Consider the following 26,797-nt stretch of genomic DNA (forward strand, 5'->3'; position numbering starts at 1 on the left):
AGTGAGCACAACTCAAGGTTAATAAGCATCCCCTCCATCACTCTCTCCCACCATAATGGCTCTAACTTTGAGCAAAGGGCCCTGTCACCATCTTGGGTTCACAAATGTTGTACCCCAGTGTTTTTTAAAGTCAATCCTCTGTGAAAATTGTTTGTCAGATTCATAATTGGGGACGTGTTATCTAGTCAGAACGCTGAATTAATTAATTTTATTTTTCTTTTAGTTGTATGAAAATAATATGTCGACAGAGTAATGAGATCTTTTGTCTTCTTCAGTGTCACTTAAAAAAAAAAATTATGCAATATGTGATTTCCCCACGCCTTTGTACAAATTCGTATACAAAGTGTTCTTGTTCCAGTATGTTGTACTTAGTAATTGTTGTAGAACTATTGGCAAAAACTGAATTGCAGATGGCCAGAATATCCATGTTAAGAGAGATGACATTGTCCTTATGTAACACAATCTGCAACCTTCCAGTAAAGTCAATCGTAACACCTTTTTGTGATGCAAATATATATTTTGCACAAACAGCTATAGTAAATCAATAGTTACGAAATACAAGCAGATTGAACAGAACACTTGACAGAGGAAATTGACATAAAGATGTATATACATGCCACAGTGGCACGCACACACACACACACACACACACACACACACAATTCTCTCCGTTTAAAATATCTTGTCCTTTGAGGTTTCTAAAGAACTTAGAAATTAGTTTATGTCATGCTGAGATCCAGTGACTGCTGAGTAGAAGATGAAAATGAAGAATGAGGCCCAACAGAATATAAAAGGGGTGAGATCTGACAAGGCATACCAAAACATCAGGAGGTGACGGTATTCTACTCTGGTAAATATCCTTGCATTGCTGTAAATCCTCTCCGGGTTTTATCTGTATTCATCCTCTGAAAGGTTGGTGGACATAAGGAGGGGTAAATTGGCTTGTGAATTAAGTAGGCTTTTGAATTTCGAAAGTTACCGACACCATAAAAATTTCCTTAAATATAACATGACTTCTAAAAGACTCATACAAATCATGAAAGGCAGGAAATTTTGTATCATTATACCTACCATGTGCTTTTTTCGCACTAAATAAGAATGAGGTTAGAGAATACTGGTCATCACTATAGTTTCAAAGAGATACAAGGCGCCATTAGACCTCCCACGTCCCCTGCCCTCTGTATCCACGGTGACCCAGCAGATGCTGGGCTACGGATGCCATCGCTGAAATGATAAAGTATTGTTGAAAGGCTCCCAAGGTTATCTCAAACCTGACGAGTGAGGTGTAGAGTGAGAAGAGTGAAGGAGAGTGAAAATGGAGCCCATACGAGGTACAGCTCAGTATGGCCCAAAACAGCAATGATGGCTCCAAATATTTCTCTGTTTATCATACTTGCTGAAGTTCACACTTCACTAAGTTATACATTTATACAGCTGGAAACTCATTTCATGGCAGAAACAGTTTAGGTTAAATATCTTCCTCACCAGTGTGACAGCAGGGCCCCTCATTGGGATATGAGTCCTTGTCATTACTACCCAGAATGCTTTTCTTTGGATAGCTTCCTTGGAAAGACCCGAGATGCCAGCTGGATCCAGACCCATCCCCGGGGTTCCTCAGACGGGTAAATGTGGCGCTGGCTCCTGTGCCGTCACCGCTGGACCGACCCGCATCCAGCTGCAGGCTCGGTTTGCCTCCCGTCCTCCGGGTTGTGCCAGCTCAGATGCCTCGCACCGTACAGCGGGAATGCTGTCGGGTCCAAGTGTGCCCGGCGTGAATTTCAATTCCCGAGATGCCGCATTTGCATTTAAAGTAGGCGCGCGTGCGAGCGCCGCATGCCAAGGAGTGGCCTGCATGTCGGCCGTCAGCTGCCTGCTCACAAGGTGTCACTCTGCCGCCAGATACGGTATGATAGGGTTCATCGCAATTGCCGGCTCTTCTCTCCACCTAACGAGACAAGTGAGATATAAGGTGAAGGAGGATTGCCTTGTTTGCAGGGAACACGTCATCTAGCAACGTGTACCCGTCTTGCTCACCGGCCCGCAGCGGCATGGACGTGCTCTGTCCAGTGACGGATGTGATGACAGATCGTCGGAGGGATGCGAGGGCAGGAAAATGGGTGTTTTATGGGGAGCCACTGACCCGTGTGATTATTACCATGTGAAATTAGAGAGAGTGTGTTCACGCCTGCATGTGTGCGCGTGTATGGTTTTTAGATGGTGCAGCTCAGCTGTGTGTATCCATGCCCACACGCTGCCGATTGAAGTTGATACCCAATCTCCATCTGTACCCCGGGAGCCCATGTTAAGCTGAACACCAAACATCTCCTTCCCCTGTAAATGCTCATAACTGCACTCCGGCGTTTCACTTGTATAGTTGTCCCTTAACAAAAAGCTGTAGCATCCCTGCAACATTTTCTTTTGATAGGTCATTTTCCGATGACATATAATTCATTCTCTACTCAGGCTCTTTTTTTCCCAAAGAAATCATCGAGCTCCTGTTAATCTCTGTGCTCCCCCCGGGAGTTTGGATAACTTGCAGAAAACTTCCTTCCCGTCTCCTTTATCGAAGATAGAGGGTTTCTCTGGTCATAATAAATTCCAAATGTGGCTGATCTTTCAAAGCTCATTTCTTGAGGGTCCCCATTACTTTTGGCCCCGGCCATTCCCCAGTTTTACATCACTTCATTGCTAAAATTATTTGATTTATCGCATAGCGTGCCTTCTCGCGTTGGCTCTGGTCCTGGGAACCATTCCTGATGCCTCCGAGTGACTGGGAGATGAAAATGTTAAATTATGAATGAATCTAGACGGAAATCCTGAGCAGGGGCATTTAACATGTGCATGTTTTGCTTTGGGTTCATTTTCAATTATATGTGCCTCAGAGTCATACATACGTACGGCCGATAAATCCCCAGCAAGCTGACTGAAAGAGTGCCGGGAGTGTGCATGAGAAGGAAAACATGCAGGCTTTGGTTTGCGCAATCACTGATTATCCAAATCAAAACTTAATTACCGATTTAAGCACGAAAAAAGCAAACAAACAAACACGCAGAAACAATCAGTACAGGGTTCAAAAGTGCAGCATTCCCATTTTGTTTTCACTTGATCGGTTCCCGGGTAGCTCGTTCTCATGCTGTCTCGATAAGAGTGTAGTTGGGATTTTCCCTTCATGTTTAAATATGTATAATTCTGATAAGATTAATGGGACTGCCTAAGTAAACAGACCCAGGAGATATGCTGAGAACAACCTTTCTGTATGTCTGACATATAGACCCACCTGAAAAAATTGTTTTAATATAAATATTATTAACCTTTAACAGAAAAACTTCGCCTGACTCAGACGCTCCTTGAGACGATCAGATCGCCTGGTTCTATGTCGTTCTTCCGTGTAGTAGTTCTCCGACACCTCCATGCAAGTATATGTTTGTGATGTGTCTCATATTCTAGCCATTTGGCCTCCTGCTTTGGCCATAAGTGTATGTAAAGCCAAGTTTAATGAGTGTGTGTGAGAGTTTCCAAATAAGCCGTTTCATTTAATAGCTAAAAAGACAATAGAAAAACAATTCATTAATCTTTAATAGTAATGGAGCCATAGTCAACGGAACGCATCTGTAATGTTGTGGTGACAAACTGCACTCATATGTATGTGCAACATGTACTGGTGTAGGTGGCACGGTGGCTCAGTGGGTCGTACTGTCACCTCACGCCTCTAGCGCTGGGGGCTGGAATCCCACCCCCGCTCTCTGAGTGTACGTCGCATGTTCTCGCCATGTTGTGCGGGTTTCCTTCAGGTGCTGCTGACTCTTCCCACAAATTGGCGTCTCTAAATAGCCCTTTGTGTGTATGTGGGTGATGCCCTGTGATAGAATGGCATCCTGTACTGGGTAGGTGGATGACCGGGCACACCACTGTGATCGCGCTACCTGGCCAAAAATTATCATGCTTTGGACATATACATTTGGTGCAGAAGTGCTCAGACCACTCGGGTGGTACCTCATTTCATTAAACGCCGCACCATAGGAAACTGCTAGCTGTTGTAATTTAAGTGTGTGTGTGGGGGGGGGGGGGGGAACCATGAAAAATGTTGATTGCGTAAGTATTCAGATGTCTGAACTCAGTATTTTAGTGGAAGCACTTTTGGCAGCAATTAAAGCCTAAGTCTTTCTGGGAAAGTCTGCTAACTTTCCAGGCCGGCTCACACTCTGTGCTAACTTTGGACGCATCCTTCTCAGTAGATTTGCTAAAGCTCTCTGCAGTTGCTTGGGGATCGCTTATTGACAGCTGTTTTTAAGTCTTCCTACGGAGTCTCAGTAGTATTCGAGGCAGGACTTTGCCTGGGCCACTTGAGTACAAACAGTATCTCATTCCAAAGCCAATCCAGTGTTGACTTATACTTTGGATTGTTGTCCTGAAAGGTGTATTTTCACCTCAGATTTCAGCAGACTGAAAGTTTTTCCTTCTTGTGTTCTTCTGCACTCTTCTCTATGCACTCCTCCTTCCCCAGCTCCCTCAGGGGATAGACACAACACAGTGCCTCCTCTGCCGCCGTGTGACCTTCCGGAAGGTGTCTATGGGGTGAGGTGCCATGCTGATCCCCAGTCAAAGCTGACCCTCTTCGTTTGGACTGAATGGTGCAGCTGATGTCATACGACAAGGGCCACTTCTGCCCCCACCTTTGGCTCCACTCGGGAGTTCTGTTCCAAACTCCGCGCGGGCTTTGAGATGGATTATTTTTAGCTGTCGCTCCCTGCTGCCTGTCCTGCCAAACGGGCTGGTTTTGTGTATTCTGGAAGGTGTTGACTGGTGCACATTTCCTCTCATCTCTGCCGGTGAACTTCCATAGCTCTTCTGGTCTCGCAGTGTCATCCCTCAGCAGTTTCATCCGTGGTGGCCTGATCTTAGCCGGCATCCGGGTGGTAACGGTGCACATTCCACTTCTTCATGATGTGTATGTAGCTGTCTCCGTGTCTCTGCTTTTTCTTCAGTGAATTCTCCCCCGAGCATTGTGAAACCTCCCTGCTTTTTGACGATCGACCCCTGGCTGGAGTGAGACGGCCGTTTACCTTCTCCGCTCACAGACGAAGGTCATCGTGCTTGTCCTGTTCGTTAATTTTGGGCACGCGAATTAATTCTGCTCCAGCACCATAAGCGGTTTGCAATCATTAAATATCCCCTTTTCTTTCATATAAAGAATCCTCTGGTCCTTCTTTTACCATTTGATCATCTGGACCGACTTGTGTTTCTGCTTGCTAATAGCTACTTAATGTCTTAATAATTAATTGGTAATAAATATGCCTCCCCCCAAGTTCACATGGCAACAAAATTTTCAAAAAATCACAAGAGTTTGGATCCTTTATGCAAGCTACTTTGTAAGCTATAATGACTCAAGCATCGCCTGCATCAGCTGCATGAAGAAGGACTGAATAACATGCCAGAGTGAACAATCCCCCCAGGCTGTATCTGATGGTCATGTTGTGTCTGAGATAATATTATTAAACAGAAGGGGAAATGCCCGGGGCAGCTCTGCTCCTATTAAGATAACGCATATCACAGAAATCGTGGGAAGTTGAGTCACTCCATTGGAAACCCGACTTCCGTCTCATTGTACAATGGGTAGGTCAAGGACTTCCATTGCAGGGAAAGAGAGGGAGAGAGAGAGAGAAGCAGAGGCTGGCCATAAAAAGGGTTGATGAAGGGGAGTAACGGGAAAAAAACGTGGGAGAGAGATGATGACAGAGTGAAAGAGGGAGCTGCAGAGAAATGTCGTTTAGACGGAGGGGGCAGCGTGGACGGTTTGGGAAGGGGGGAGATGCGGATGCAGAGCTAGCGTGAGGCATCTAATTAAAAGGCCCTGTCATGGGGCGGTGGCGGAGGGGGCTCCACAGTGGGCTGTCTGTGACTCCGCCCCCACCTGTCAGGCCCCCCGACACCAGTCCCGGGGAGTGAGTGATGAGAGACGGAGAGATAAACAGGAGCCAGGCCCTGCGGGGCGGGATCTAGACGGTTGCTTGTGGCATTTACGGAAAACGGTCACGGCCAGGTGTCACGGGGGGGGGGGCGGGGAGGCGTGGGGGCATTGCTGCCTCTCTGTCCAAATGGGTTGCTGGAGGATTCCAGCTGAGTCACTCCAGCGAGATACGTGGTCGTGTTAAGCTGGCAAAATTCGATGGGTGCCACCTATACAAACAGTGACAGCTTGAAGGGCTGGAACGAGCAGATGCCCCGGGCAGGTGTGTGCCGCCTTTTGCATGGTATTGTGGGTAAGGGGGAGGAGAACCATGCCTCGGGCTGTGCCCCTCAGACACGGAGCCACTAATGAGGTCCGTCCGCGGCCCGTCCTCCAGGCAGCAGAGGTGCTGAGAGCTGCAGGAGAGCTGGGCGAGGTCCAGGGCCAGACTGGGGGGTCGGCCTGCACAGGTGGGGGGCATGGGTGCCCGATCCCTCCTCTGCTGCGAGCCGGACTGCAAAAATCTGTCTCCCTGAGCAACTCTATTTACCACTGGGCCACTCATGAAAGTATAATAAAGATACTGTACAGTCTTTATCAAAAGGAAAAACATGGCAGGATCAGAGCAGGTCTAAGTAAAAGGGGCAGACAAAACACTATGGAGGAGGTTCTTTCACATTAGCTTTTATTTAACCTATCCATTAGCAGGCAAGAAATTAAAGTCCCTTTGTTTTACTTTATATCCTATAGTTTGTCCACGGCCCACATAGTAAGAGAAGAAACTCAACACTCAGGGGGTTTGGGGTCAGCTGATATCGACGCAGGTCGGGTGTCCTGTGATGCGTCGCGCCGTCTGTCGGCTCTGACCGATACCCTTCCTGTCTCTCCCCGCCCCTCCCCCCTCCCCAGGCCACAGAATGGGTCGATGATACTGTACAACAGAAAGAAGGTGAAGTACAGGAAAGACGGGTACTGCTGGAAGAAGAGGAAGGATGGGAAGACCACGCGGGAGGATCACATGAAGCTGAAAGTGCAGGGTGTGGAGGTAAGCGTCAGGCGCATGCGTGTCCGCCCCCCAGCCCCCCAGCCCCCCTGCTGCGCTCTCTGCGGGTGCGCGAGCACACGTACACGCGCCTGCTAGGGAATAACATAAACAGCACATCAACAGTTTTTCCTGACAAGGCAGTGTAGCAGGAACAATTTATTTGTACCTTATTAAGCACCAAAAGGTACCTTTGCTCCAAGGAGCTCGCATTAATCTTTCCCCACGACAAGCATCCGTGCTGCACCAGGTACTTTGCGAGGACCCGGGGCCCTCGGCCACTTCAGGACCGAGGAGGATGCGCTGCTGTCATGCTGTCCCTAGTTAATGCCCAAAGGGGTGGAGCTCTGCTCCTTAGTTTTGACAGGCACTTGTTCAATTTTGGCATAGTGGTGATTGGTGGGTGTGGAGGAGAGGGGGAATGTTGCTCTGGCGACAGTGTTGGACCCCACAAACCCATGTGGGCTCACTCCTCTGCTCTCTCTCTCTCAGCCTCTACATAGTAATCCCTCTGGGTCAAAGCCCCCTAATGGGAGGAATGGGAACTACATCTATATGATAGTGTGATGCACAGATACTGCTGCATGAGTCTCTTGAGTTTCAGTATCAAATAAGTACATTGATATGTTCATGGACTGTTTCCTCTGGCAATCTTTTCTGTCTCTCCTCTCTTTCACTTGCTATATATGTGACAATCAACAGCTCATTTTCACTACATGTGACATCTGCGCGTCTACAACCTGCTCGGTGTGTTTTCAGAGCCATGCACATTACCGTCATGGCCGAATGGACCTGGTCCCACTCTGCAGCCTTGCCATTACAGTCCAATGGTCCAGAGGTATGATATCAGGTGCAGGATGTTCTTTTCCGGAATAACATCAATACAACCCATGTAGTGGAAGCAAAGATATTCACGGTCGTTGGAGTTTGGGTTACACCAAGGGGGGGCCCCCCGCCCCCTCATGGCAAGCCCGCCTCCTGGCTCTGGTTCAGCACCCCCCCCTCCGATCTGCGTCTGGCAGGCTGATGTTTTGACGGTGCTGGGGTTTGTTTAGACCATGCAAATTGCTTCAATTTACACAGTGCTAATTGCCGCAGGGTGGCGAGGCGGCTGCTGCAGCCGGCGCAGAGCCGGGGGGCGGAACGCCGAGCGAATCAGCGCCGCGCTGCCGGCGGATGCCATGTGACTGGGGGGGGGGGGGGGGGCGGCGCCCTTGTACGCCCCAGCACCCACACCCATTCAGGGTTTGGTCACCACTGACCCTCTGAATTCCTGTCCCACTCCCCCGCTGGCTGTCATGGAAGCATCGCAATCCTGCTGTGGCAAACTGGTGTCCCCATTTTTTTTTTCTGATTGCAGGGTGGGCAATCAATCATGGGGCCACAATGAGGCGTAATAACCTTCCCCTATCGCACTATGTCAGCCTTGTTTACATAAAACACAAATAAATGACTTGACATTTGCCTCCGTCGGTCCTGGAGGGGGATGATTTTAATGAGTACACTGGGGATTTTACAGGAACAGAGCCACCCCATGTACTCTAAAACGGGCTGCAAAAGCCTGTGCGCTGTCAGAACCTATTAGTCACCCAATGATGGTTACTTGGACCGGGTTTGTTGAGCAGAAAGGCCTCCTGAGTGGCCGAGGCCCTGGGACGGCACAGATGGAGGCACTGTGGCCGTGCAGGAGGCACAGGGGAGTTTTTTTAAGGGCTGGTTTGGAGAGGCCAGCGTCCGGCCCGCGTCTGCTGCCCTGGCTCACCCATCCGTGTAAATGCCGCCCCCTCCCTCGGTATCTCAGTGTAGCCACGTTAGCTGTTAGCAGGTGTCGGCTTCTCCTTATCCATTCCCCCACCAGGGTCCAGCATGTGTGGCGTTATTAGCAGTTAGCTGCGGCCTAGGGTGGCCCAGCAGGCGCCCGTGGGTCTCCGTCCACCAGGAAGCGGGCGCCGGTGGCCGGTGCTGCAGAGTTAGGGGTTAGCAGACGGCACGGCTCATTGTCCACTAAGAACGGGAGTGCATTCCAGCACTAGCAGTTAGCAGGCCGTGAAATAGCAAGCTGCCTCCGAGACAGACATCCTTCCCCTCCTGGATGGGCGGTGAACAGGAGAGGAGAGCTGGAAGGACAGCGTCTTCCAGACAGAGCCACGGCCAGGGGCTGCATCAGGCATTCAGGTCAACCATCCACATTCCCGTAATGATTAATATTAGATGTTTTCCATTTTGAAAGAACGGACGGATCGCATTTTATTTCGCACTTAGTCACATGTTTGGAGCTGTTAGTTATGGGCTCAGTATTGAAGCCATAACTAATGCTGTTTGTCTGGTTCAGGATCCCACACTTGTTGGGTCCTGTCTGTCTCTAAAAGATGCTTCACCCCATAACTCTACGAAACTATGTCCTGTAAACCTTTCTCCTGTCAGCAGCATGAATAATTTTTACATGCCACCTTTGATCAGTCAGATACTTAAATAAGCGGCTAAATAGAGGCGCGGAATAACTTCTTTACGACGGCCGATTAAGGATTCCCCTTGGAATGTGCCGTGTAGTTAACTTTACAATTAAACTGAAAAAGTGCCATTAAACAAATGCAGAAACAAAGGGGAGGCGGCCGCTCACTGTGCGGCTTTACGGGAGCGCCATGAGTCTCGGCGGCTTTACGGGAGCGCCGTGAGTCTCAGCACAGGACCGCCCGACGTCCCGATCGACTCATAGGTGCTCCTCGGTAAACCTGGAGCCGGCGTGGAGACGGGGCAGGACCTCACAGATGACCGGGGATGTTGTCGCTTCGCCCACTGGCATGTGTTGGGCCTCCTGGGGAGCGAATGGGAAGGAAGCCTCACGCCGAGGCATGGAGCAGAGGTCGCCCGATTTTGTGGTAGCGCTGCGGGATGCCGTCCTGGAAGCTCCACAGGGCTGGAGGAGACCGGCAGAAGCCTTCAGGAGCACAGCCTCACTTTCGTTATTCTTCTTAATTAGCTCTTAATAAGGGCCCCTGTTTCTGACGAGTCCCTCCGCCTTATCGGATATGCGGCTCGGCGCCCCGCCGATCTTTAATAATCCACCTAAACACACACAGAGCTTCCTTTAAGCGGAGGAGGCAGAAGCCACATGTTTCATTACTACAGATAAGCGGCAGAACGAATCTGACAGGTGGGCCCAAGATTTTCACCGGGGGGGGGGGAGGGGGCATCTCTGGTGTCAGCAGGATGCCAGAGCAAGGGGGGGTGTGGTAACAACAAAAGTTGTTGTCAACTGGAGGGTGGGGGGTGTGTTACTGGTTTGAGGGTCCCCGAAAGGAATGAGGGAATCTTGCCTCCCACTTCCTCATGGCTCTGACCGTCCCAGTGGCACCACGATTGCCCCACACCCCCCCCCCCCCCAGCCCCTCATCAATAATTAGACAGATTGCAATCTTGCCATGTTCTTTTGTGGCAAATCCATCAAGTGCGTCATTTCAGTCATGCGACCGTGCAATGAAGGAGGGTAATGGGGCATGCGCAGGCCGCAATCATTTCTGCTCGCTGATAATAATGAAGACAAATGTCAAAATGCCTGCAGCACATGCTCCACGGCACGGGGGCCGGCACCGAAGATGCGTGGCCAGCAGACGATGTGCAGGGTGACCTCTGTGAGCGCACCTCCCCCCCCGCCCCGCCCCATCGACGAGGAATCGCCTCTAAATCCCAGACTTATGTTTTTGCTTTTTTTTTCCCTAGCAGAGTTTAATATTAGAACAATCCAGTGTTATTTTAAACACGGACGTGCCGTTCCGGTGCAGATTTGTGCATGCGCAGCTGAAACAGACGCAGGAAGGCATCTGCCAGTAGCATCCATGGAGAAAAAAGGAAAAGAAAAAAAGCGTGTCTTCTCTGGCCAGCCACCTGCTGATACGTGGGCTGATGAAGAACGAGGGATGTTCCGAATTGTCGGATGCAACAGATATCAACAGATTGTGGAGCCAGGTGTAAAGAAGGACAAGGCTTGCTGTCGCTGGGAGCTTCCACTCGCCCCCCCGCCCAGCCCCCCTCCTCACTCCCATCGTGTGAAACCATAGTAGAATTACAGAAATTTTTTACAAACCTATGTGCCCTTTCTCAGTCGTCCCAGTTTTAGCGACTCACTGAAGCTGCATCTTCTCCCCAATCACCAGCTTCATAATAACCACAAATCGGTTCATTCGCTTTCTCTCCTTGGGTCTCAGGATCTTCTAGATTCCCATCCCGTGGGTTTTATTTCCACCACTTTTTTTCCCAGTCAGGGAGAAGGCGAAAGAGGTGAGATATTTTTTGGAAAGTGCTCTGTTAGACGCTATCATGGTGAGTCGCAGTCCTGGCTTTACAGTCATTGTCGCCAATCGTATTCCTTTCATCAACAGGGGAAACTAGTAGTGTAGCATTTGTAAACCTTCCTGTAGTGATTAATTTTAGATGTTTTCCATTTTGAAAGAACAGACAGTGTTACTGTTTTACTGCCATGGTAATCATAGCTTAAATGCGTATCCATCCATACGTCCATCCATCCATCCATCTTCTAAACACTAATTCAGTACAGGGTCATATCGCACCATCATATCGTCAAAAAACATTTGGTAACTACACAACCTTAATAAATAAATTTCGTTGCGAGAACAAAGACAGCAATAAACATGACATCCTGGTTGTTGATAAAGATCTGTTGCCACTTTTTTCCTCGCTATTTAAATGAAAGCCTTGTTCCCTCACTACACACTAATAAAAACACTCTGTTCTACCATTCCATGGCATCTGTTCGTTTTACAGCTGATTATGAGAAAGTGTATGACAAGGTTGTGTTGAAGTGTACATACGGATAGATGTTTTCATTTAAGTCCTTATAAACCCAGGTGCTTTACAGAATCGATGGTTATTTCCAAATCAGTTCAAATGCTTCTTTCTACAGCAGTAAACTGTGGAAGTTTTTTTTGCTGACATTACAATTTCCCATGTTTATGGTTAGAAACCCATGTTTAGTAAAATAGGATGATTTCATTAAGACATTTATATAATGAGTAAGTAGGGTCTTATTTTCAGTGTTATCAGAAACTTTAAAAAAAAAAAATCCATTAGGTTCACCTGATCTGGGTCAGCAAATCATCTGTTCTCAGACGGCCACTTGGTACTTATTCTGCAAGTAGACTGTGAGTCCCTGTATTCTGGCAACACTGTGGAGCACTAATACATCTCTAAACAAGATATATTTCCACAGAAATTCAGCGGAGTAAAGCGCCATTCTCATAGAAGAGCAAGGAGGAAAAACTCGCGCAGTGATTAAATACCTATGGTAATGTCATATTCCCCAGGGCTCCCGGGGGCCCGTAAACTGATCTAATCATATTCCAAGAGATTATTTGCGCATAACCGTCGTAGGAAGTGGTATGTTGATACAATAAAATGTCCACTATTTATACAGACTGATGATTCCCATTTACTACTACCTGGCCACTTCCACTACTCCGCAAATCATGCAGTAATTTCATAAAACTTTAGAAATTACAGAAAAGCAGCAGGTTATTGCCCAGCTTGCTTAGAAACGCCCGGTTTGCCTTCATAAACTGCGTCCTTCCTGAACGCGATCCCGTGTGACCGTGAAGAAGCTGCTGCATTACTTAGTTTACCTGAACATTTACTGACACCTGCTGGCTAGTGTTGAACGTATAAAAATAATAAAAAATAAAAAAAAACAACGAAAACCGTTTTTGTGCAAGTAACCCACAGGTTGCTGGACGGAGGGATATAATAGGTGGCTGCGGATTTGCGCTTTATCGCAAACACTTGTTCATCTGTGAGTTCAGCTCCCAGCCACAATCTGCTATCTGTCTATCCTCTGCATCGGTCTCCTCCTTTCGCCCTGTTCGGCATCAGAGGAGATCAGTTCCATTAACATGGAAACACCAGTGAGCCAAGTACGTGTTCAGCTTACTTTCATTGTGGTTTTCCCACAAGTTTCTTTAGAAGTGGTGTTTTTTTACTTTAAAATATTACGGCGTAAATATTGTTCAGCAACCTTATTATAACCTCGGTGTTTTTCATCGTACGGCTATCAATAATGCAGTCCAGCGACGTCAGCGAGATTTGGGGATAATTTTGATCCCGGCGCCAGTCACAAATTATGCATTACCTGCACCTCTTCCCTAAAATATCATTTGTCACTTGTTGATTACTGCCCTGCATGGATCTTTTCCGGTCGTACTGTACGGCCCTCGAAGACAGATTGCGGGAAGTATGTTTTGCGGCTTAACCTGACCGTTGTCGCTGGCGTGTAAAACTGCGCTTATGCACGTTACTTTGGAGACGAATGCAGGAGTGAAGGACGCGATCAGGCTTCCTTCTTTACCCGCTCCGAGCGATCTTTTATCCGTTAGACCACTTGAGCAAAACATGGGCGATCCCCGATCAAGTGATTTAATATACCCGTCCCTCCCACTGAGACGGGGAGAAAGAGAAGGGGAGAGAGAGAGAGAGAGAGAGAGAGAGAGAGAGAGAGACCCAGCAACGCCGGGCATGTTAAAAGGCGGGCGAATAGCTAAAAACAGAAGCCCGTGAAAGCTTTCCGTGCCCACGCAGCATGCGATCGCCGGCGCGGCCGCTCCGCTGGACCGAGGGGCCATAACTCAAAGGGCATCGCTCTTAATGAGCGCCTCCTGCTTTAACCTCTTCCGCACTCTCTCCCCGACCGCAAATGCGCTCCAGAAAGGTTATTGACGGCGCCGTATACTAATAATTACGATTAATATCAACTTCTCTTATTATTGGGTGACACCGTGCAGGGCTAGCAAAGTACATCGGGGGAACACTTCAATGGGGACGTGGGCTGCGGTGTATTTAAATAATTTACAGTGCCACATAAAGTGCTACATTCCCAAGAACCTGAACAGCGCTTGTTACATAACAGGCAGTGTTGCGTGTCATCCGTGAGGAAACTATTACCGCCGAGATTAACATAAAACATATGTAAATTGTTGCTTGTTCTTTATAGGTCTGCCCTAACGCTAACGTTTCCTACGACAGTGTGACGTCAGTTTGTCTCGTATGCTGGAACTCCTATGTGGAGAAGGCTTTTTTCCGCAGGCGCCGTCAGGAACACACACACACACACAGAGGCAAAGGGCCAGGACGGGCAAAGCAGGCTGGCGCTCGGGGTCCTGAGCTGGGCTGATTACATAGTACATCGCAAACGACTAATCTGCTTCATTTGTGTATTCTGTTTTTCACAGTAAAGTGAAAATAAAGTAATTGTGTTTATTAAATTCTCTTTGTTGATATTATTAATTTAGACCTAACGTAAAATAATAGTCATAAATTTTACCATGTCTGGCTGGGTGCATTGGATGGCCCCACGGTGTTTTTCTTGCCTAGGCTCCCAGGTCCCTAGAATCGCCTCTGACTTGGATATATACATAGTCTATAATATGTAGGCTATATGACTTGGGAAGGCAATATATTTGAAGACTGTATAATATCTAGTGAATCGATTCAGAGAACTGTCAGCTATCATTTAATTAACTAATGATTTTCTTAGTCATATCGCCAGTAACTTCGGTTTCTGTTAAACTGCAATTTCGGCGATGGCAACAATGGAATTATTCCGCTCATAAACAGTGGATCTTCACCATATTGTATCAGCCTAGGTGGACTGGAACTTAAGGAGAATTGTATGGATCATGATTAGATTTTCCTGTGAAGTCTCAGGTACGGCCAGCTCAACGACACCAAGGAAAACTCCCATCAGCTGCGACAGCTGCCACCTCCTATTTGTCACTGGTTTATTTATTTAGTTCCTCACTCTCTCTCCACAGACCTCTTTAAGGACATAAACCCAATAAAGACATTTGTCAGTCTTCCCCTTGACTGCTCGATTGCTGCCCCTCCCCCTCAGCCTCCTGTCCCCCCGTCTCGGGATGAAATAAACACCGTCCCCGGGAAATGCCATTATACTTTGCCGGGCTGTGTATTTCTGCCGACCCCTCTCCCGAGTCGGGTCGTTTTCAAGTGGATCGCGCGCGCAGCACAACTTTTGTGATCTCATTTCAGAGCCAGGAAAAGGGGGGGGGGGGCGGCAGGAGAGAGGATGGTGTTCATGGAACTATCTGGTTTTGATACCATCCCACGCTCTGATCAGACGATCACTAAGAAAGCGAGTTTGATGGACGGACATCCGTTGCCATGTCAGTTGCTGACCCCTAATTTTGGCAGGCACTTTTTGCATACATGTATGACCTTTCATTCGGACGTGTGTATGAAACATTTATAGATTTGTGCTATACTGTGGTTAAAATGTGGGATGTATGCATTATTTAAACTCAGAGTGCGGAAGCGTACTGGATGCCGAATTATGTTTATTAACCGTAAAATCAAACCAGAAATGATCAGAAACATCCAGCCTTCAAAAGGGTTTATAATGAGAAGGACGAGGGAGTTCAAAGAGACTGCAGCAATGTTAATATCTGCTTATGCAGTATACAGGCTGTGGAGTTACTTATTTTGCAGACAATTTGGAGAGGCTGCTGGGGGGAATCGAAATTTAACATGAACGGACTGCTTAAGAGGAGTTTAAGAGAGAAAACAGGCTAAACCTTTTCGCTTGGGGCACGACCGGTTAAAAAGTGAGCGCGCGCGCACTCCGGGTGGCATCGGCTCGCGGCTGCTTCTCTCTTTCTTCCTCTTCCGTCTCTTCCTTTTCTCCTTCTCACTATTGTGATATCCCCCTTTTTTTTATCGTGCTTGTGTTTAAGTTGCATGCTCCGGTGATTTATTCCTTTTCCCGCTTTTCTGTTTCCTTTCATTTTCCACCCCATTTCCCTCTGATTTTTCTTTTGTTTTTGGTTTGGGGGGTTATTCCGAAATGAAAGAATGCCGCATGACAGAGGATAGATTTAAAAGCACATAAAAAAAACCTATAAAGAATTAGTCATTCTTTTATCCCCCCCAGGGATGGGGTGGTGGGGGGGGAGGTGTTCGGTCTCAGCACTTACTGGTAAAATCCTGCCATGTGAATATTTTCTTCCTTCCTCTGGCGCACCCACACACATACCTACAAAACATACCTGTGTCCACACTCAGGAAGATTTACACACAACACAACACACATAAAGGCTGGCCTTTGGGATATAATCAATAGCCTACCTTTTGCCAGTAACCACTTATTGGATCCCAGGATCCACTGCAATGTCAGGCCAGTGTCCCACCTCACTCTGGTATCATGTGTCTGTTTACGTCCTTGTGTGTGTGCTTTTTTTAATATATGTCGGTGTATTACTGTATATATATCTGCTAGAATTAGAATGTCTAGCTTTATATTCCGGAGGTAGCCATATGAACATGTCGCAAGTGACATAATTTGTGACAAAGTCTATAATCAATAAAAGTTTGCATTATATGTAATGTAATTATTTACCTATCATATATAGAGATCATGTGATTATAACATATCATGTGATTTTATAGAGCGATCCTGTGATTATAACATATCATGTGATTATATAGAGAGATCATGTGATTATGTGTTGTTTACAATACAACAACAAGGAAAATGAGTGATGGCCAAATGTGAAGACATCTGAAAGCAGTAAGGAAGAGGCAGCAGAAAGGAAAGAGTAGAAATGCTAAGAGAGAGCGAGAGGCAGAGAGAGCGAGAAAGCAGGAATGAACGATACACAGCCCCAGGCAGACAGAAAACAATTGTTACACTGCCTCCCTTAACCCACTTCAACCTCAAACAGCCGATTTTTTCACTCAATTAATTTCTGCACATTGGAGCCGGTGCTCTTTGTGGAAAGGCTTATATGTCTCCGTATACAGTGATAGGGATATCTCAGACATGCAGGGAACTCACTGGGTTTATTCACCAGCAAACATGTGCTCAATATGTTCGTCTGTTTTGATAGATTTGCTTGATGGATTTTTAAATAGCTTTTCCTTCAGAAGGCTTCGACGTCCAATGGCTGGCGTGTAGAAGAAATATTGGCTGGTCTATACAATAAATGCCCTTAATTAAATCTAAATTACCTTTGATTCAATTAGGATGCATTTATAGTTTATTAAGTGCAAATATACTATTTTGCATTTAAGTGGCTGTTTAATTGGTCTTCATTAATCATTAGGTAATTATTATTTGTTACATGTTTATCAGACACAATGTAGGACTTTCAAAATACTTTTTTCCATGTAGAACTTTGTTTTTAGGAGCCACAAAAGAGTCACGTGTTAAATAGTGTCAGAGTTTCGGGCATTTGAGAGTCACTCGTAGGTCCCACGGTCTAATGGCCTTTTATTTTAAGTGCTGAAATGCAGATCAGCAACACACTCAGCTTTATTATTTCCAGTACAAATAAGCAGCTGTGAAAATTAGTGGGTTTGTAAGTTGTGCTAGAGAAAGAAAAGCAAATGGGCTCCAAGCAAGATGAAAATTCTGAAAATTGCTTCAATAAAGCAATAATGACCTAAGGAGAGGAAAAACTGTAGGCACCCTGTGTCTCCTGGCTGGATGTTTCTCATGGGGACAACAGCGGCTTCCAAGCCAAGAGCCTCTAAATTATATGCCGTGTAACTGGCTAATGTCAGAATGCAGAAGGAACGGTTGCCCTGCAGCTGGACAGCTCTCCATTCCTCACTCCATTCCGTTAATCCCACCGCATCTTAAGGCTGTGGGTTCATCAAAGCAAACACCTGAACAGATGCTTAATATGTTTCTGGTGTGTAGGCCTAAGTGAAGCAGGCTGCTGTCCGTGGTGCTGCTCTTGCTTCCAGCCGTGATGGTGCTGACCAGACAGCTGTCCGTATCACCATAATCTGCTTGTGAGCGAGCCAGCGGCCCTTGTGATACCCCGATGGACCTTTATCCCTGCTCTGACTTGTAATGAATGTTCCTCGAAGGCCCCTGAGAGACAACGAGGTTGCAACTTTGTTCTTGATTGACTGACACCTGTGTACTGTAGAGTAGCGTTTCCCAATCCGGTCCACGGGGGACCCACAGGCAGTCCACGTTTTTGCTCCCGGTCTGGCAGGGAGCTCGGAGGGAGTAGAAACATGGACCGACTGCGGGTCCCAGAGGACTGGATTGTGAAGAACTGCTCTAGACTTAGCTGCATTCTTTAGCATTCCATACAAATGCACCTTGCTGCATCCACAAAAGCTGAATGCATCCGAAAGGTTGTGGGTTCGATTCATCATTGCAATTTGTGAGGAGATGAGGGAATTGGAGGGGAGATCATTACTCTGCAAAATTTAAAATCAGGGGGCCTTTTATAGAGTCGAAACCTTTTAAAAGGTCAGGTTATATTTTCATATAGCTAAAATAATACAAACAGACTTTATTTACAAAGCACGATAAAATAAGACACTGATTTTATTTTCAGTAGTTTTTTTTTTTTGGATATGTGGTAATCTTTCGTCTGCTTTTTGTCTGCACTATTGTGTGCTTTTAAGTCTACTTTTGCCCAGACTGCTCTGGCACGCTTCCTAAGCTCACCATGACCAGCATAGCATCAGTCAGGCTGGGAATGTAAGCACAAGGGAAAGCACTGGCCAAGAAATGAGCTTGTTGTGGCGATGCTGAAATCTGGCCGTGTGATGGCAGACTGTAAATCTCTGCAGGAAATTACAATTACAAAAACAGATCCACCGTTTCCTGGCACGTCACCAGTGAAGATTTACAGCCGTCCTGTTCCGAAGAGCGATGGAACCACACCTCAACTCGGACACGACCGGACGGTCAAACAAACAGACAAATTCCAGGGCACCAAAGGAAATCATTATTTGCAAAGCATTTTATCGCCCTCCTTGTAACCCTGGGAAGTCTCTTGGTTTCCCAGACCATAAAACTGTTAGACAACATTCAGTGCTGGCTGACATCAAGAAGAGAAATATCAGGATTTCCCCCCACTTGAGCCTGGCGGGGGGGGTGATGCAAATAGCATGCTAGGAAAAAAAGAAGCGAGGAGGCACTGAGCCGTGAGCAGCAGACAGCCAAGGAGGTGCTGATCAGGAGCAGCAGACGGCCATGGAGGTGCTGATCAAGAGCAGCAGACGGCCATGGAGGTGCTGATCAGGAGCAGCAGACGGCCATGGAGGTGCTGATCAGGAGCAGCAGACGGCCATGGAGGTGCTGATCAGGAGCAGCAGACGGCCAAGGAGGTGCTGATCAGGAGCAGCAGTCCATGGTCGCGGTCATGGCGGCACGGGACTGACGTCAGAGACCGTCCTGAGCATAAGTGTCAATTACAGGCCCACAGGCAAATGACTCAGAAATAATACATCTCAAGCTGTTAGCCCAACAAAAAAAAAGAAAAGTATGACAATTTTCCTGCTTCCTTGGCAGTCCTTTGCATACTGACATTTGCAAATCCCAAATTCATTAATCTTCAGCAGGCACAATCCAGCACAATCATTTATCCATTAATTTAAAGAGAAGAGGTGGCATCCCACTAGTTTGTCCTCCAGCCTGCACCCCCCCCCCCCTCCCCCCCAGCTCCGCTCTGCTAGACGAGCAGCGGCAGCCTGGCATTTCGGCCGATGTCGTCCAGGGGCTGAGACGGAAGTTCGACTCTGAACTGCAAACTCATCGTGTGGCTTGGGGTGGTGGGGGGGGGGGGGGGTCACTCAGGCTTGGTATGCAGGGAAGGTTTATTGAAGTTTATTGGGCATGTAAAAGGACAGGCCTTCATAACCATCAGTGTAAACAGAGCATTGCAGCTACGGGCAACGTAAATAACAATCCCAGACACACACCTCTAATATGAGCATCACCAGGGGCAATTATGGCATCTAAGGTGGGGGGCATGAGATGGACCATGATTTATATGGAGGGGGCAACCTTATCATTAGCTAATGATATGTTTTGAATCAGTGGATGAATGGTGAGGAGAACTCTGGGGGCCAATCAGCTTTCAGCTGGGGCCAGTGCCCCTTTGGACCCGCCCCTTTGGCCCCGCCCCTTTGTATGCCCCTGATCAGAGCCCTTCTGTCCCAACAGCTAATATCAAAGACACTATGGGTCTTTACCAGCACACGGGACATGTATCTCCTGGCCCTACCCGAGACATACTCTCTTCCTTCATTTTCCGTTAATCTGCGGCGGCTCCCTCCGTCTCCCTCTCCTCTCCACTTAGGAGTGACTTTCTGAGGAGTTGCATGCAGTTTAATTATGCTCGCTCCCTTCATTCCTGGGTATGGAGCAGCAGCACCCTTCAGGCCGGCGCTCCTCCCCCGTGACTAACTCCCCTCGCATGCCTTGGCCTTCTATGGCCGGCTATTCCGGCGGTCTGCCCCTGGCTCCCGTGAGACTCTCAGAAAATCGGAGAGAGCGACCACATCCTTGTAACTCCGCATGAGGAGCAGGGACCCTCTCTAAGAGGTGGCGTTACAGGCTTTTTAAAACTTTTATATTCCACCCTGTTCTAATATAAATCAGAGAGTGTCAGGCAGTGACTGTACCATACCGAAGGTGACAGTCAAATAAACAAAGTTCCCCAATTAATTGGATTTGTTATGCGGCGCATGATAAATTATTTGGCTGTAAGTCTGAAATAACAGCGAAAAATGTTTAATTTATAACTAACCAAATTGGCTAAAAGTGTGGAAGTGCTTGTAGACCTGAACATTATGTTTGAGATGCTACAGAAACCTTGGGTGGGGGGGGGGCAGGACCGCCTCTGCTTTGAGGAAGGACAGGTAGTGGGAGGGGGCTTCAGGTGGTGCTTATGCAGCTGAGAGCAGAGCGGGAGGATTCTGCAGACACACAGCGCCGCTTGTCAAGCAGCGGTTCAATCTGATGAAAATGAATGAGTGGGCACCTGCCGTCCATTTTTGTCTAGGCAACCCCCCCCCCCCCAGGTATTTCCTCTTCCCTTCCCTGCCCCCGTCTTTCCCCAATGCCAACTATCGACATCCCTCTTCCCTGGTTTATTTTAGTTGGCAAGCATTTTTTTTTTTAACTCCATAGCTCACCTCAACATGCTTTCCGAAGTATTTATTTACTCAGTAGGGAAGTTCTGCTGGAATTTCCAGTGAAGTTCTGCTCTCAGGGGTTTGGAGACGTGTTCAGCCTCGGAATCGGCGTGTGACCTTTCCGGGTCGCTTCTTTCCCTTCCGGTTGGATTTCAGCGGAGGATTTTCCCCATAGATGGATCTTAATTTGTACTATTACAGCCACTGATTGGAGTTCCTAATGCAACATGTTCCAACAACCAAGCACAACACTCTTAATATGATAAAGAGTAACAGAAGACAGACAGTGTAATTACAGGCAGCTGTGGAGTAGATGCTGGGAAAGTGACCGGCTCTAAAATCCTTCTGTTGGTCCTCATCTCTCTTCCCCGAGGTGAGAAATCTAATTGTGCAGAAAGTGGAGATGGATACTGCTTGAGAAAGAAAAAAACACAAAAAATCAGACAATGTATACTTATCAAAACAGAGAAACTCAATCCAGCTGTGGAGCTGTGTTTGTTTTTAGGTTTTAGGCTGGGGCTCTCCTGCTTGGCGGGGGTGTGTGTGGGGGGGGGGGGGTTTGCAGGGCTGTTTGCATTGTCCCCATGAGCGGTGCAGTTTGGCAGAAGGTCACACGCACAGGTAAGGATATGCAACTGTGCCCTGAAGGTTGTTGGGTCGCGTCAAGTAGGGCAGGGGTTTCCAAAGAGAGGGAGATACTGTGCGGGGGGGTGGGGAAGGGGTCACAAGACGATTTCCAAAAATGTTTATAGTATAATATTTTTAACATGTGAGAGATAATCCATGGTTGATTGCGATTAAACCAGCAAGGGACCCCCCTCCCTCAGCAAAATGGGGGATCCTAGTTGTGGCAGTGTTATTTTGGGGGTCGGCACTGAAGTTTGGGAAAGCATGAAGTAGTGTCCTTGGGGACCTGCAGACGATCCACGTTTTGGTTCCCTCCCTGCTCCCAGACAGTTCACATTTTGCTTTCTGGAAGGAAGCAAAAACATGGACTGCCTGGGAGTCTCCAAGGTCTGGGTTGGGAAACGCTAAAGTAGGGCACGGAGTCTTTATTACTCTGGTAAAATCTCTAGCCACATAAAAATAGGGAATCTCAGTCTGATTCCAGTAAATCTTCCAGCAGAACAACTGAAAGCTGAAATACGAACAACAGCAACAAGCGCTCTGGACAGGGTCACTTTGTTTGGCATTCAAATGAGTCCAGGGTCATGTGACCGCTTGCCGGAAAGAGTCTCACTGAGATGTGGCGTGGGGGTGGGGCCGGTGGCGGTGAGGCATCCAGATGGACGATAGCCAAAAGGGCGGGGGTGGGGGGATGAGTTACCTGTGTCACCTGGGCTGGCGCCACTGAGCAAATCTCTGCAGGTCTCCGGGCCGCCGTGCCACTTTCCAATTAAGAAAAATAATTGCATTTTCCTTGCTGCAACCTTTGGAGGGGGCGAGGGGAAGCTTCGGCCGCATGATGGATGCAGTGGCGGCATTTCGGGCCCTCGCTCTCGCCCACCCTCCTCCGCGCTCCTTATTGAAGCTGTCTGTCATATCTGTTTATCGCGTGGCTGTTCATCCCCAGCTGACTGAGATAAAGCTGAGGTCGCCGTCGCATCTGACTGTAATTACGGACCCGAGCGCGTCTTTCCCGTTGGGCAGTCTCCATCTCCTCGTCTCACCCCCTACGGTGGCCCATGAACTCGCTCCACTCACATTAAAGGACCTTTAATCATTCTTAAAGGAGGGCTTCAAATATAATCTCCTTGGAGGCTGGTATGGGGGGGGAATTAATTTAGGAAATAGGTACCTTAAATGTGAATTAAGTCTCAGTCTGTCGTCATAATGACAGCCAGAGATATATGTAAATTACCGATGCTATTAATGTATATGAGAAGTATGTGTATTACGCCCCTGAAATGGCAGGATGATACATAGCAAAATAATCCTGCTTCTCCCGTCTGCATGGCACTGCTGCTTTACCGGAATCTGGCATCCCCTGGCCCTTTTTGAGCCTTTGGGTCTCCCGAGACATCCCAGTACAGGGAGCCGATCTCCCCCAGCACTCCCCCTACCCCCACCCCCCCACCATGTTCCTGTGCTGTGTAATTTCCCGCCTTTGCGCCTGGGCCATTACCATCGCCAGATTACCGCGTCCAATGAACCCAAAGATTAAAATGCAATTTGCGGGGCCCTTCCAGGAATAGGAATCGTGTCACATAAACAAGTTAATCTGAGGCGCGAGGCTGCGCTGATGATGCTGGGAAAAGCAGCCGTATTAAAGGGTCTCCCCCCTGGCTGCCTCGCTCTCGAAAATCACACAGGTTTCCATAGGAACGGTACATGCTGTTTTCTGCTCTCAGCACTCTAATAAATCAGCAAAGAACATCTCCCTCTTTTTGTTTTGTTTTTTTTTTTATTACTCCGCCGCTTTTCGTGCAAAATGCATGCATTTCACCGCTTCCTAGTGAATGGTGCCTAATTTTAACATTTTTTTTTATTGATCTATTTTTGGAGTCGTCTAATATGCCCCATTGATGCATTTTAACCCAACATAAAGGTGTGAAAACCAGCCTGTCTGAGGAGGGTGTTCTTGATCAAGGGGTCAGCTTCAGGTTGAACATTGGGCCCGCGGGTTCCAATAGGCAGCTTGTTTGCGACTTCAATTATCCTGACGACGCCACCCTTTAGTGACGAGCTGAGGGGTTGCCAGCGTGTGAGAGCCTTCCGGAATCATAATAAATGAAGCGGGGGAGCAGCTGCCGAACGTGGCGGGACGGCCTCCTCATCTCTGGCCTCCCCGTGGCTCCGGGGAACCGGATTCAGGTTCCACACAGAGGCTGCGGGGCTAGCGATGATTCAGGTTCCCAACCTCCCCCGGAAAACACGGACGCTCGCTACAAAATGCGCGCTCTTCTGAAGTTTGATGGGAAACAATCATTTACAGTTATTGGGCTGCCAGAGTTTAAAGCCCCCCGTTGAGAGGGGAGTTTTATGATAACCTTTTTTTATGGTCACCCTTGCAGCTAGCCTGCAGGCAAGCTAATTGAGAGATTACATTAAGGAGTTCCAACTAATAGGAGGAGCTCAGAAAGAGTGGCTAACCTTGCAGTGGCAAAAGGGAAATAAGTCACACCTTGTTTTGCTTATCTTCTCACCAATATGTTTCATGGAGAAATGTATTTTTGACAATGCAATAATCTTGGCCGATCCAGTTTTCAGCCTTTCGCTGTTATCTTTACGATACAGTACTTCTTCCTTGTGTACTCTGAAGTGTCTCTTGTGTCTCTACGTGACCTGTCTCTCTCTGTCTGCCTGTCTTTTTCTCTCTGTTTCTTATGCGTTCTGTCTGTCCCCTATCTTTCTTTTTCTCTCTCCTTCCATCTCTCTGTCTCTCCCTCGCTCTGTACACTCGGTCAAGCCGCACAGGCTTCGGGTACTGATTCGGAAAGCCTGACGTGCACACACTCACACCCGGACACACGTAATTAATCACGCCTACCTAACAACTCGTGCTGTCATGGGCGACAGGGAGCAGTGGGAGAATGTCAGCCTGCTCTCCTCGATGCCTTCGCCCGCCGGAACGCGGCAAGGATCTGCAGGGGAGACATTGCGTTGCCGGTGACCTGTCATCTGGGCCTCTGGCTGGCAGGTTCCCCTTTGTGATGACAGCTTATTCTCCCGTTCTTCAGTGGAACATCCCTCATCCCCTGAGCGAGTGCCGGAGAGGCCTGCGCGGGGTTAACTCTGGCCCATATTGATGACTGTTAACCCCAGCCGGCATTTGAGGGATTTTGGGAGATTCTTCAGAGGCAGGGAGTGTAATTACAGAAAAGCACCCTTCTGAAATTGATTTTAAGCTAAACAAATCTCTTCAGAAAAGCCTTCAGTTATCCGTTCGGGCTAACCATGAGAGGACCTGGACAGATGGGCCCAGTGAGAGGCCAGGATAGCACACTGGGGGCCCTGAGAGTGAGATCCTGTGCAGGCTTTAGGGACGCTCCGGGTCTGTCATCTGTGCAGCTCTGCGGCTGCAGGCCCCCGTGCGGCCCGGCCGACCCCATGGTGTCGGGGGAGGGAGCGGCACGAAACGAACCACGGCAAAGTGAAACAGCAGATCCGCGGGCGCAGCAGTGTGCAGGCCTGAAAGAGTGGATGAAACAACCCAAAGTAAAATAAAAGTAAAGGGAAACAACAACAAAAAAACAACAGATCCCATCAAAAAAGTGAGAATCGGAAAGAAATGCAGCTCCTGCCTTCTGGTGTGCCCCTTCTGCTTCATGGCCCTGCCTTTGAAATTACTTAACAGGCCCCCCCGCCCACCCCCATCGAAACTTTCTCTGCTTCTGCCTGCTGTGAACAAGCGAAAACACGGAGCGTTCATCTCCCCCACGCGGCCTTCAGCTTCTCCGCCCTCCCTTCCCGTCAAACGAGACGGACACGTCCTGCCAGGACGACTCCCACTTTCCGAACGGAGAGAGTTCATTGGATCCCGCTGCTTCTCTTGGTGGCCCCCGTCCCTCAAGGCGATTCACAAGCTATGCTGGATAACCTTTAGTGGCAGGAGGGAGCGCAGGGGGACCTGGTGAGATGGGGGGGGACGCTGATGTCTCTGTTGAGAATGTCGTTATCGGCAAAAGGCAAGAAGGCCGGTGTCAGCGGAAAGCGCATGACACTAATCACGCCATTGACACTGCAACGCGCGCCGGCCCTCCGCTCCTGCTGCCCATCCGCTATCGAGCGTTTCGGCCTTAAATCGACGCCGGGGTGTAATTATTGCGCAGCACCTCTGAAGTCGGTGCCGTCGGTGGCGATTATGATATTTCTGCTGGTGTCGGCTTGTTACAAGGACGCGATTGAGGGAGCGGTCGTCCGGGAAACCGCATCTGCAGCTAACATCTTCTGTTTATGACAAACGGGCAAACCGCCCCGCGAATCCGTATCTCATTATTCTCATCCACTGGATGTATCTGATGTTCACTAAGTACCGACTTTTATCAGCCTCCTGACTGCCGCACGCACAGGCTCCCCTTTCGTCTGACACTCCTCTTCTCGCCGCTTCTTATGCTCCTGCTTGTACCTGCATAGGTTCGCAGATCCTCCTGCATTAAGAACCTGGATCTGTCACCAAAGTGTGTGTCGCTCCCAGGAGTGACACTGCGGTGCTACGCCCGATTGGGTGCGCTGAGTATGCTCCCCCAAGCGAAACGCAGAGCTGCTCGAACCCGAATGTGTCCGATGGCAGGCTGTGCGAAAATTAATATAACTGCCCTGTATAGGGGAACCTGCTAATCAAGTTAATGATAGTGATTAACATATGTTAAAGAAAGTGACTGGAGTAAGGCAGACACACAGCGCCGGCTTGTACATTTATATATAATGTATGTACAATATTTTCCAAGCCATATTTGGTCACCTTCTGTACCAGGGGTCAGAGAATTATTCCTCTGCTTTTCACATAATGGAAACGGCCACTAACAAGATGCAGATTAGAAGGCTCACTGCATAATTGTGGCGTATTATGGTGGGGACCAGAGCTTCCATCTCACCCGCCCCTGCGGTCATGCCCCCGTCTCGTCCCGGCAGGACTATCATGCGCTGACCTCAGGTCAGTCAGGCGCTCAGCACAGATAGGGGTGCATGTAGGGGGTGTAGCTGCTTGCTTGCCTGCATCGCTGCAGTAGCTCCTGCTCCCAGCCGCTCTGGCACCGGGCTGCGCGGTCCCCGGGTGTCCCGTGTCCTCTCCGTCACACCAGCGCCCCCACTGGGGGGGAGGGGCACTGCGGCACACAGGAAGCTGCTTCTGGACGTCCCGGTGACCTCGTCCCCCGCATCCCCTGCAGGTACGTTTTCCA

The 26,797-nt window shown here is 48.4% G+C and overlaps 1 protein-coding gene across 16 annotated transcripts in view; it reads left to right on the forward strand.

Moving 5' to 3' along the window:
* The window catches only part of camta1a (calmodulin binding transcription activator 1a), a 296,208-nt gene that overhangs the window by 156,829 nt on the left and 112,582 nt on the right, over positions 1-26,797 (forward strand). For all 16 annotated transcript variants that reach the window (XM_072713404.1, XM_072713390.1, XM_072713391.1 and 13 more), the window contains one exon: positions 6,857-6,992. In XM_072713404.1, coding sequence (XP_072569505.1) covers positions 6,857-6,992 — 136 coding nt within the window. The remainder of the gene's footprint in view (positions 1-6,856; positions 6,993-26,797) is intronic.

This window comes from Paramormyrops kingsleyae, chromosome 6, assembly GCF_048594095.1.
Source record: "Paramormyrops kingsleyae isolate MSU_618 chromosome 6, PKINGS_0.4, whole genome shotgun sequence".
Classification (NCBI taxonomy): Eukaryota; Metazoa; Chordata; class Actinopteri; order Osteoglossiformes; family Mormyridae; genus Paramormyrops; species Paramormyrops kingsleyae.